Here is a 12,230-nt window from a genome sequence, read left to right on the forward strand (position 1 = left end):
CAGTTGGCTGAACTGCTGTCCACCCATTCTCCGGTAGGCTTTCCATGTTGGGCTTTCCGACATGGAAAACCTGTCGGGGAGCGAGAATGGGGGCCGCAGCAAGGCCCCCTTGCCTCTGCATCCTCCGGTTGGGGAGGAGGGGGCACCTATGGTGGCCCTCTGTTCATCCCTACACATGTGGCAGGCACCATAAGGTACATGCCACAGGTGCAGGGATGAACAAAGACTTCCATTCCTCTATGGGAACTTGTGTTATGGCCAGTTTACGGACGTAATTCAAGCTCCCATAGAGGAATGGGAGTGTGCGGCCAAACAATATTCAGTTGCATCTTGATTAGGCTCTCGGTACCGCCGACCTGAGGTTGGTCGGTTCCGTTTCTGCATCGGTGTGGCATAATCACACCCAGTGTGTTAATTCAGTACAATACATTTTATGAAATTAATTGTATTTTAATAAGAAATTTGATTGCTTCAATTTCACAGTGTCTTTCACAAAGAAGATATAAAATTAGGTAATTACTTGGCATATGCTTTCTCAAGAAGACATGGCCAAAATTCATTTTTACTACATGGCTGCACAGACAAGTACTTCCCGTTGATAAATGGCAATTGATCATCAATAACCACGTCCACCCATTCTCCGAAATGCCAGAACTGAAATACAAAAAGACATTAAAACAATTTAAATATATTTGAAAGCATTTATTAAGCTAGCCATGGCTTAGCATTCTTGGATGCCAAGATAGGGACAGTAATTAAAACAAACATTTTAAAACTGGCTCCTCTTCTTCAAATCATGCCTAGTTTTCTCAGATTTAGGTTGAGTAGAATCAGTGTGAATAATGAACATCTATAAAGAAACAAATAAATCATGACTTGGTAAACATTTTAAAAACTACAGCATTTCCATCTTAGCTCAGACAAGCATCCAATGAGGGAAACTGGAAACATACATTTTTATAGTTTTAAATAAAAATAGTTCCAAAAAAGCATAAAGTGCCAATAATAGCCACTGGTAGCAGTAGATTGGTACCTAGGTGCAACCTGAAGCTGACCACATTGGAGTGCGGGTCGGATACACCAACAAGGTTCATCCTGGTAAATGATTTTACCTTCTGGGTTAGAACCACAGGAGCACACTTCTAAAGCCCCCAGGACCTCAGGAGAAGCACCTAGAGACTCTTAGGGTGTTAGGCAGAGGCCAAGCAGGCTCCAGTCCAGGTCCAGGGGTCCCTGGTCTGCTGGGTCCTGCCAGGATAAGGCATCTTGCAGCTTATTGTAATCCTGAAGATTACACAGGAGGTCTGTCTAGTAACACTTGGACTCCACTTCTTTGTCTGGGGAGCACAGCGAAAATACATCACGGCGGTGCATGTGATTTATGGCGTGGGCGTGGTTTGGACGGCCGACGCACGCAAGGGGTTAAACACCATGCAACTTGCTTTCTGGGCTACAAAGCCTACATAGTCGAGATTTCTTAATATTGAACAGTAAGGTTTTAACGTCCGCCAGGCCAAATTGAAGTTGTTATACGTCTACAGTCAGGCTACAATGTTAGGCCTGAAGCAATGTTTACACAGCCTTTACACAATAGGTGCTGCAGTCCACTAGTAGCATTTAACTTCCACGTCCTGGTTACATTTTGTACCATATACTCAGGACTTATAGGCAAGTTAAAACATTTCCAAATTAGGAGTATGCTCATTTGACCATGATAAAAGGAGGTGCACAGGTACTTTCTTGCTGGTTAGCATGGTCAAAGTGCACAGCGCCCTAAAGCTAGCAAAAATATAGGCTCTATCTAAAGACGAAAAATTCAGGGTGACCACACATAAAAGGCGGATTTCCCACATCCATGTTTAATAGTGCTCAAGCAAGACCATTTGAGGCTTTGAAACACTAGATATTGTGGTATTCATAATAACACACTCTACCAACATTCCCTTGCAGAGGTTTTTTTTGTTTATGGACAGTGTTAGACCCGTCTGCTTCTGAGAGTCCCCTCACCACTATGATTTCTTTTGTTCTCCTGTACCTCCCAAAATTTGTCGCTTTTTATTCATCTACCAGGACTTTTTATGTGTTGTTTCATGGGGTTAGATGTTCCTTGATGCCCAGTTGCTCACAAGGTTTGTGGCACCTATTTACAAGGCGCCTGGCCCAAACCTCTGGCATTACAAGCTGGGCTTGTCAACCTGTGTAAATGAACTTAAAATGGTGAACACCCTTTTTCCTCATGTGAAGTGACTCCCATTGGAGCCTTCATGAACCCTGGCCTCTTGAGGTTTTGGCGCCCTTTGTTTGGCGCGCATTTCTGACAGGAATTCCTTTGTTTTCCTCAGGTACACAAAATGGCTGCTCTAGAACCCCAGTACGGTGGCTGTGAGTGTCCTAAATACCCCTCAAGAGTGCCATGTCATTGTCACAGCCAGAGAAGGTTCTAGAACCTTCTGGCTCGTGCCAGTACCCCAGGGCACTGGCTATATAAGGCCCAGTCCCTGGCGGCCATATTAGATTTGAGATGTGGATGGAGATTAGTTCAGACTAGAGAAGAGATTTCAGACTTGACACCAGATTGACACCTGCCCTGTTGACCCCTGAGGTGGCTGGTAGCGCAGGCAGTAGAGCAGCAAAGGGTTGCTGGCGTTGTGTCTGACTGGCGTTCCAGTCAGCTACGTGAGAAGTGATATAGCGCCTACAGCGCCTGCCCAGCGAGTACCTCATTGCCCCCAAAGACTGTGGCCAGATTCGTGTGCCTCCCCGCCCCCCCGGTGGTGAACTGTGATCGATTTATCGAGTCGCGAGGCGAGAGCAAGTTCGCCGCGACCGCGATCGTCAGCTGTGCCCCCTTTGCGACAGGTGCCTCTAGAGGGGAGCTCGGACGTCTCCGAGCCCCACCAGCGTAGAGCGCTTCCTGCGCAGATTGAAGGTGAGGTGGTGTGCCGGGGCGGGGAAAGGCCGGCCTTCGTTAGGCGGGACTAGCGTCTCTGCCACTCCCCAGTGACCTGGGAGCTGTAGCTGTGGGCGGGTACCCCCCTGAATGCGGAAGTCGGAGGGAGGTCCGTGGAGCCCCTGAGAGCCCCGTCGCTAACGAGAGGAGTGCTGTGCCCGACTGAATCGTATCTTGAATTGCAGCCGATGTGAGGTGGGCCCGTTTCCTCATAGTGAATGCAGCGTTGTGAAGGAACTGTGAACCGGCATTTATTTGACTGTGCGCGAAGGTTGTGTGACCTCTCCGGCAGCCCGTTCGTCAGTCTAATGACTTTGAACTGGTGCCGCCTGTGCTCAAGTGGTGCTAAAGCCCGTAGGCGCGCATAGACTTCACCGGCAAAGCAGAGATCCTATCCCGGTGACCGCCAAGTGCAAATGATGTATTTACTGTGTTTCCTTGCCTTCTAGATATACGCGCATACGCCTTGAGTGATTATTAAAGAGTCCCAAACCTTATTTTGTGCTCAGAGAAGCCGTATACCTGGTCATTCAAAACAGCATAAACTGTAAGAGTTATCTTTCCCATTTGAAACGTATTGCAGATGTAATGATTCTAAAGTATTTAATTGGTGGCAGCGATACCAGAAGAAAAATGTGGTTGTTTATTTAAATGAACCAATATTTATTCTGATATTTATTGTGATATTTATTGTGATACTCATTCCTGAAGTTATTCTATTTATTAATACTATTTATTACCAGAACTGTATGACCAAAAGAAATGTATATGTGCTTTCCCAGTCAACCCTATTTACAACAAAGACCTTTTATATAAAGGAATCGTATTTTTCTACAGCAGTGGTGTGGTATCCTTCTTTTTGGTGTGGATGTACAAGGAGTTATTATTGGGTCAGAGCCGGCTTAACACTACAGCCTTCACTTGCCTTGTCACTTGAGCCAAGCTACCCCCTTTGTGCTGGGCTTGCCCATCGCAGGTCCAACATAAAATTGGTGCTCAGCGGGTGGGATTGCGAGCCGTGCTTGTTTTGAACCCCATAATAATTCAGTGTGCACCACAGGTACACACCCGGAGTTTTCTCCTAGCGGCCCTCAAATTCAACGTTTTGCTTTTTCCAAATTCTTTCCTGGAGGTGGGTGGAAGTGACCCTCAAAGTTCTTATCCTGGTCACCTACTTCGGGGTGGTTGTCCACACTTTTCACTGACAAGATGGAATTCGAAATGTCAGAGCTGGAGAATTATACTGTGGCACAGCTCAAGGATTTCTGTCAGGAGAGGGGAGTGTTTGTCAGGCGAGGGGCCAAAAGAGAGGAGCTCCGTACTAGTCTGCGAGCATGGGTGGAAGCACACACGGAGGGAACGGTGGAGGAGGAGGAATCGGACAGAGGTACTGTCATTGATAGGACTGCGGAATGTCCCCCGGGGGTGGGTGAGATGTCAATCAGCCCCAAGGCAACCTCACGGGAGGGCAGCAGTGTGTCATTGAGAGGGTTGTCAGAAACCGAGTTAGCTGACAGGAGAGAGGAAAGACTGTTAAGGTGGGAAATAGCAAAAATGGAGTTGGAAGAAAGGAGGGAGGGGAGGAGGTTGGAACATGAGTCCAAGCTGGAGATGGAAAGGAAAAGGATAGAACACAAGTTCAAGCTACGAGAACTCGAATTCCAGGTCCCTAACATCACTCCGAAGGGTGTCGAGTCAAAGGAATTTGCCAGGGAGCCCAGGCCCCATTTACCCAAGGACGTAGTCGCCAGTTATACCGCTGGAGACGACATAGCCAAGTGGCTGGCAGCCTATGAGGTCTCCTTAAGAGCCCATGGGATCCATGAGAAGCATTGGGGTGGTGGATTATACCGGTACATGCCTCAGACAGGTAGGGATGCCCTATTGGCCCTAGACCGGGAGGAACAGGTTAATTACCCCGCCATGAAGGTGGCGCTCATCAGGAAGTTTGGGTTGACCCCCGAGAAATACCGGCAAAGGTTTAGGGGCAGCCACAAGCTGAGCTCACAGAATTGGGTTGACTTCCTGGATTTTGCCAAGAAAGCCCTGGATGGGTGGGTCCAAGGTAATGAGGTGGAGGACTATCGAGGGTTGTACGACCTGATACTCAAGGAACATCTACTCGAGAAATGTCTTCCCGAGCTGAGGCAACACCTGGTAGACAGCAAACTTACTTGCCCCCGTAAGCTTGCTGAGGAGGCGGACATTTGGGCAAGTACCCGAGTGTCCACGAAGGGGACGGGAGGAGATTCTCAGAAGTCCGGACAGGGCGCTCCCCAGAAAAAAGAGGGGGGAGATAACAAGAAGCAGGAGTTCTCCAAAGGCCCCCAAAATACCTTTAAGGGGAAAAGTTTCTTCTCCACTTCTAAGGCTAACCCGCAGAAGAACTCTAATCCTGGCCAGAGTCAGCAGCCAAGGGTTATCCATTGCTTTGAGTGCGGTGGTATTGGACATTATAAGGGAGACGTGAAATGCCCAAAGAGACCACCCCCTCCCACTGGAGGAAAGGCCCCGGGAGTCTCTAGTGTAGCGCTCGGGGAGGAGATGCCCTTAGTTAAGGGGGGGGAGTGGGCGGGTGTCACCTTAGTGTCCCTGGGTGATCGGGAGGTGGTTCCAAAGATCCAGGTGCCCTCAAATACTACCAAGTATGGGCAATGGGTCACCATCAATGGCCATAGAGGGGAAGCTCTGAGAGATACAGGAGCCAGTATGACTATGGTAAGGAGTCATCTGGTGTCCTCAGAGCAGGTGATTCCAGGCGTACTTCATCCAGCCGCGATGGCTGACGGCAGAATGGGCCACTATCCTGTGGCCGAGGTTCCCTTTGAGTGGGGAGGGGTTTCAGGTTCACTTCGAGTTGCCGTAAGCCCCGCCGTGCCAGTCGATTGTCTGCTGGGCAATGATATGGAGCACAATGCTTGGAAGGAGGTGGAATACCGGACTCATACTGAGATGCTGGGTACAACTGATTGGGCCTGTGTGAGTACCAGGTCTGCGGCTGCTCGGGAGGAGAAGTCGCGTGGGTTGGAGCCTGGAACAATGGCCCACCCAGCTGCTGATGAGGGAACATTTCGAGGACAGGAGGAGCCTGCCTCGATGTCCATGCCCCGTGAGACGGATAGGCCACCTGTGGAGGTGGACCCGGAGTCCGCGGAGGAGGACATGGTTCCGTTGGAGGACTTGCCTATCCCCGCTGAGTGGCGAGTGGAAGGAGGACCATCCAGGGAGGAACTGAGTAAGGGACAAAGGGAATGTCCCACCCTCGAGGGTCTGAGGCAACAGGCTGAAGCCCAGGCAGCAGGTAACGAGTCTGGGAACTATCGTGTTTACTGGGAGGATGGTCTCCTCTACAGTGAACCCAGGGCGCCAGTGCACGTATTGTCACGGGCCCTGGTAGTCCCACAGTGTTACCGAGCCTTCCTATTAGAGTTGGCTCATGAGATTCCCTTGGTAGGACACTTGGGTCAGGACAAGACCTTTGCCCGGCTTGTCCCCCACTTTTATTGGCCTCGAATGAGGGTGGCGTCCGACACATACTGTCGGTCGTGCGTGCCATGCCAAGCCAGTGGGAAAACAGGGACGAAGCTGAAGGCTCCCCTGGAACCACTTCCCGTCGTTGGCACCCCCTTTGAAAGGGTGGGCATCGACATTGCTGGGCCCCTAGATCCACCTACATCATCCGGTCACAGGTTTATCCTGGTCCTGGTGGATCACGCCACAAGGTATCCAGAGGCAATTCCTCTGAGAACCATTACTGCACCAGTAGTGGCCAAGGCCCTGATGGGGATCTTTACCCGAGTGGGATTCCCCAAGGAAGTTGTGTCTGACAGGGGGACCAACTTCCTGTCAGCATATATGCGGGCCATGTGGAAGGAGTGTGGAGTGACTTACAGGTTCACCACTCCTTATCACCCACAGACCAATGGTCTTGTGGAAAGGTTCAACCAAACATTGAAGGGTATGATCAGAAGTCTACCCGAAAGCCTGCGGAGGAAATGGGACGTCCTCCTACCCTGTTTGCTCTTTTCCTACAGGGAAGTGCCGCAAAAGGGAGTGGGCTTCAGCCCCTTCGAGATTTTGTACGGGCACCCTGTACGTGGACCCCTCAGCCTGGTGAGGGACTCCTGGGAAAAGTCTCCCCGGAAAGTTCCCCAGGATGTGGTGAGCTACATGCTGGCCTTCCGAAGCCAAATGACTAAGTTGTGGAAGCAAGCTTCTGACAACTTGGAAGCCAGTCAGGCAGTTATGAAAGCGTGGTATGACCACAACGCTCACCCAGTGGAGTTGGAGCCTGGCCAGAAGGTGTGGGTGATGGAGCCTGGTGAGCTGAGTGCCCTCCAGGACCGTTGGACAGGCCCCTACGAGGTATTGGAGAAGAAGGGCAAGTCTACCTATCTGGTGGACGTAAAGACCCCTCGGCATCCGCATCGGGTGTTACATGCCAATCGCCTCAAGCCCCACTACGAGAGACCCGAAGTCATGTTGGTTATGGTGACTGACGGATCGGAGGAAGAGGACACGGAGCCTCTCCCCGACCTTTTTGCGTCTCAAGAAAAGGATGGGTCAGTGGAGGGAGTGAAACTCTCGACCCAATCCTGACTCCTGAGCAGCAGGAGGAATGTCGCCAGGTCTTGGGGTCATTCGCTCCTCTGTTCTCCCTTGTCCTGGGTAAGACCCACTTGTGTACCCATGACGTGGACACAGGGGACAGCCCACCTGTGAAGTCAAAGTCTTACCGGCTGTCTGACAAGGTGAAGGCCAGTATCCAAAGCGAAGTAGCTAAGATGCTGGAGCTAGGAGTCATCGAACCTTCGAGTAGCCCTTGGTCTAGCCCGGTGGTGTTAGTTCCTAAAGCTGCCCCACCTGGCACCACACCAGAATTGAGATTCTGTGTGGACTACCGAGGACTAAATTCGGTAACCAAAACGGATGCTCATCCGATCCCTCGGGCGGATGAATTGATTGACCGGTTGGGAGCTGCCCAATATCTCAGTACCATTGACCTCACTGCAGGGTACTGGCAGATTCCCATGTCTAATGGAGCCAAGGAAAGGTCAGCCTTCTCCACACCTGATGGACACTACCAGTTTTGTGTCATGCCCTTTGGGCTCAAGAACGCTCCTGCCACTTTTCAGCGGCTGGTGAACACGATCCTCACCGGGATGGAGTCATTCTCTGCTGCTTACTTGGATGACATAGCTGTCTTCAGTAGCAGCTGGGAGGATCACTTGCAGCACTTGCAAGCCGTTCTCCAGGCCCTGGAACGGGCTGGCTTGACGATCAAGGCCAGCAAATGTCAGATTGGACAGGGGTCGGTAGTGTACTTAGGACACTTGGTGGGCCGGGGAACGGTGCAGCCCCTTCAGGCGAAGATTGAGGCAATCATGGCCTGGAAACCCCCCAAGACCCAGACTGAGGTCCGAGCCTTCCTGGGCCTCACAGGTTACTACAGACGATTCGTGAAGGGGTATGGCACTATCGTGGCACCCCTTACAGAACTCACGGCCAAAAAGCAACCCAGGAGAGTCATTTGGACGGAGGCTTGCCAGCGAGCCTTCGACACTCTGAAACAAGCATTGTGTAAAGCTCCAGTCCTGAAGGCTCCAGATTTTTCAAAAGAGTTCATTGTCCAGACAGATGCATCCGACATTGGCATTCGGGCGGTGCTATCGCAACTCAATGAAGAGGGTCTGGATCAGCCCGTGGTCTTTCTGTCACGAAGACTGCTTCCCCGGGAACAGAGGTGGAGTACCATCGAGCGGGAAGCCTTTGCGGTGGTCTGGGCACTGAAGAAGCTGCGACCATATTTGTTTGGTTCACACTTCCTTGTTCAGACAGACCACCGACCCCTTCGTTGGCTCATGCAAATGAAGGGGGAAAATCCCAAACTGTTGAGGTGGTCTATCTCCCTACAGGGAATGGACTTTCGGGTGGAACACCGGCCCGGAGTTGACAACGCCAATGCAGACGGTCTCTCCAGGTATTTCCGCCTTAGTGTTGAGGACTCCCAAGGGTTTGGGTAGCTCTCCCCACTTTCAGCTGGGGGGGGACGCGTGTTAGACCCGTCTGCTTCTGAGAGTCCACTCACCACTATGATTTCTTTTGTTCCCCTGTACCTCCCAAAATTTGTCGCTTTTTATTCGTCTACCAGGACTTTTTATGTGTTGTTTCATGGGGTTAGATGTTCCTTGACGCCCAGTTGCACACAAGGTTTGTGGCACCTATTTACAAGGCGCCTGGCCCAAACCTGTGGCATTACAAGCTGGGGTTGTCAACCTGTGTAAATGAACTTAAAATGGTAGACACCCTTTTTCCTCATGTGAAGTGACTCCCATTGGAGCCTTCATGAACCCTGGCCTCTTGAGGTTTTGGCGCCCTTTGTTTGGCGCGCATTTCTGACAGGAATTCCGTTGTTTTCCTCAGGTACACAAAATGGCTGCTCTAGAACCCCAGTACGGTGGCTGTGAGTCTCCTAAATACCCGTCAAGAGTGCCATGTCATTGTCACAGCCAGAGAAGGTTCTAGAACCTTCTGGCTCGTGCCAGTACCCCAGGGCACTGGCTATATAAGGCCCAGTCCCTGGCGGCCATTTTAGATTTGAGATGTGGATGGAGATTAGTTCAGACTAGAGAAGAGATTCCAGACTTGACACCAGATTGACACCTGCCCTGTTGACCCCTGAGGTGGCTGGTAGCGCAGGCAGTAGAGCAGCAAAGGGTTGCTGGCGTTGTGTCTGACTGGCGTTCCAGTCAGCTACGTGAGAAGTGATCTAGCGCCTACAGCGCCTGCCCAGCGAGTACCTCATTGCCCCCAAAGACTGTGGCCAGATTCGTGTGCCTCCCCGCCCCCCCGGTGGTGAACTGTGATCGATTTATCGAGTCGCGAGGCGAGAGCAAGTTCGCCGCGATCGTCAGCTATGCCCCCTTCGTGACAGGTGCCTCTAGAGGGGAGCTCGGACGTCTCCGAGCCCCACCAGCGTAGAGCGCTTCCTGCGCAGATTGAAGGTGAGGTGGTGCGCCGGGGCGGGGAAAGGCCGGCCTTCGTTAGGCGGGACTAGCGTCTCTGCCACTCCCCAGTGACCCGGGAGCTGTAGCTGTGGGCGGGAACCCCCCTGAATGCGGACGTCGGAGGGAGGTCCGTGGAGCCCCTGAGAGCCCCGTCGCTAACGAGAGGAGTGCTGTGCCCGACTGAATCGTATCTTGAATTGCAGCCGATGTGAGGTGGGCCCGTTTCCTCATAGTGAATGCAGAGTTGTGAAGGAACTGTGAACCGGCATTTATTTGACTGTGCGCGAAGGTTGTGTGACCTCTCCGGCAGCCCGTTCGTCAGTCTAATGACTTTGAACTGGTGCCGCCTGTGCTCAAGTGGTGCTAAAGCCCGTAGGCGCGCATAGACTTCACCGGCAAAGCAGAGATCCTATCCCGGTGACCGCCAAGTGCAAATGATGTATTTACTGTGTTTCCTTGCCTTCTAGATATACGCGCATACGCCTTGAGTGATTATTAAAGAGTCCCAAACCTTATTTTGTGCTCAGAGAAGCCGTATACCTGGTCATTGAAAACAGCATAAACTGTAAGAGTTATCTTTCCCATTTGAAACGTATTGCAGATGTAATGATTCTAAAGTATTTAATTGGTAGCAGCGATACCAGAAGAAAAATGTGGTTGTTTATTTAAATGAACCAATATTTATTCTGATATTTATTGTGATATTTATTGTGATACTCATTCCTGAAGTTATTCTATTTATTAATACTATTTATTACCAGAACTGTATGACCAAAAGAAATGTATATGTGCTTTCCCAGTCAACCCTATTTACAACAAATAACTTTTATATAAAGGAATCGTATTTTTCTACAGCAGTGGTGTGGTGTCCTTCTTTTTGGTGTGGATGTACAAGGAGTTATTATTGGGTCAGAGCTGGCTTAACACTACAGCCTTCACTTGCCTTGTCACTTGAGCCAAGCTACCCCCTTTGTGCTGGGCTTGCCCATCGCAGGTCCAACAGACAGGAATCTAAATATAAAAAGTATTGGCAAAGTCAATAGGTATGGCTGTTTTCTGAGTCAAAGTGTTTCCTCAATGACTGATAGGTTTATGTGTGTGGTTCTGTGAATGGGTGAGTGAAGCTGGAAATGTATAAGAGCTTAGATAGATGAATGATCACACAGATGAATGCATCAGTAACTGAATGCATGGATAGCTTATTGGTGAGTAAGTGTGTAGTGTAGCTCCTATTTTCCCAATAGGCTCTGCGCATTGGAATAGTACCTACAGCAGTAAAGGCCTAGGCCAGACGTTAACTAGGTCTACTACTGTCGATACTAGACTTAATTTTTGGGTTTGCCAGCTAAGCTCAGAGTTCGCTAGAAACTTTCTCGAATGTTCAAGGAAGGATTAACTCCCCTGATTAGACAAGAAGGGATTTAGTTTCTGACAACCATAGAACATGACAACTTTGCTCTCCCCTAATCAAGAGTCAATCTCAAGAGTCGTGTGAGCACAAGGCAATTATTTTACTCAGTCAGTACGTGCATTCTTAGTCTCATCAGAATGTAGAGAAAAGGAAGAGACGGGCGTGTTCAATAAAAGATGTTATTTATTGATCAGTCTCTTTTCTCGTACAAGAGAAATGGATCGATATTATTGCGATACTTATAGTTAAGTAAAGTGCATACATTAGAAGCAATAGTATAAAATAATACTGTAAAAACATTGATATGGTTTCTGAGCCATATGATGTTTAAAATGATTAAAATATATTTACATACACATATACATTTGACTAAACGTACTCAACTGGTGTTTCTAAATACGCCTACCCCGTGTACCTGACCTAAGTCTAATGCGTGGGCGGGAATAGAAAGTTACAGTTTAAGTTAAGTTTGTTTTTGCCAAGTGAATAACTAAAGAATTCTCTAGGAGGGGTTATTCAGTTCTGTACCTGGAAGTTAGGATGAATGAGGAATGGTATCTCTTTCTCTGCTCTCGATATTCCAGGCTGCCTGCGAGGGCTGCCCAGAAACGCCGGTGCTGGGTCTCTCGGCTTGAGATAGCAGCGCGTCTCTCAGCGCGTCAGGAAGGCGGGGCTGCTGCCTGCGGGGTCTGCTTCTGCTCTCGGCTTCGGCAAGTATGGCTGCTCCGTCTTGTCACCACGCGTGTGTTTGCATAGGGCAAGGTCGGCAATATTTATACCTTAAAGGTGCCGGGATTGACGTAAGGATGGACATAGGTACGTCAATAAAGATGTCATACGACTTGCTCGTTAGCACATTCTT

The 12,230-nt window shown here is 49.8% G+C and overlaps 1 protein-coding gene across 1 annotated transcript in view; it reads right to left on the reverse strand.

Moving 5' to 3' along the window:
- LOC144762929 (calpain-13-like) overlaps window positions 1-12,230 on the reverse strand; it is a 449,243-nt gene that overhangs the window by 229,004 nt on the left and 208,009 nt on the right. The window contains exon 5 of the mRNA XM_078648231.1: window positions 521-654. Within this exon, the coding sequence (XP_078504357.1) occupies window positions 521-654 (134 nt within the window). The remainder of the gene's footprint in view (window positions 1-520; window positions 655-12,230) is intronic.

This window comes from Lissotriton helveticus, chromosome 6 (assembly GCF_964261635.1).
Source record: "Lissotriton helveticus chromosome 6, aLisHel1.1, whole genome shotgun sequence".
NCBI classification, from domain to species: Eukaryota; Metazoa; Chordata; class Amphibia; order Caudata; family Salamandridae; genus Lissotriton; species Lissotriton helveticus.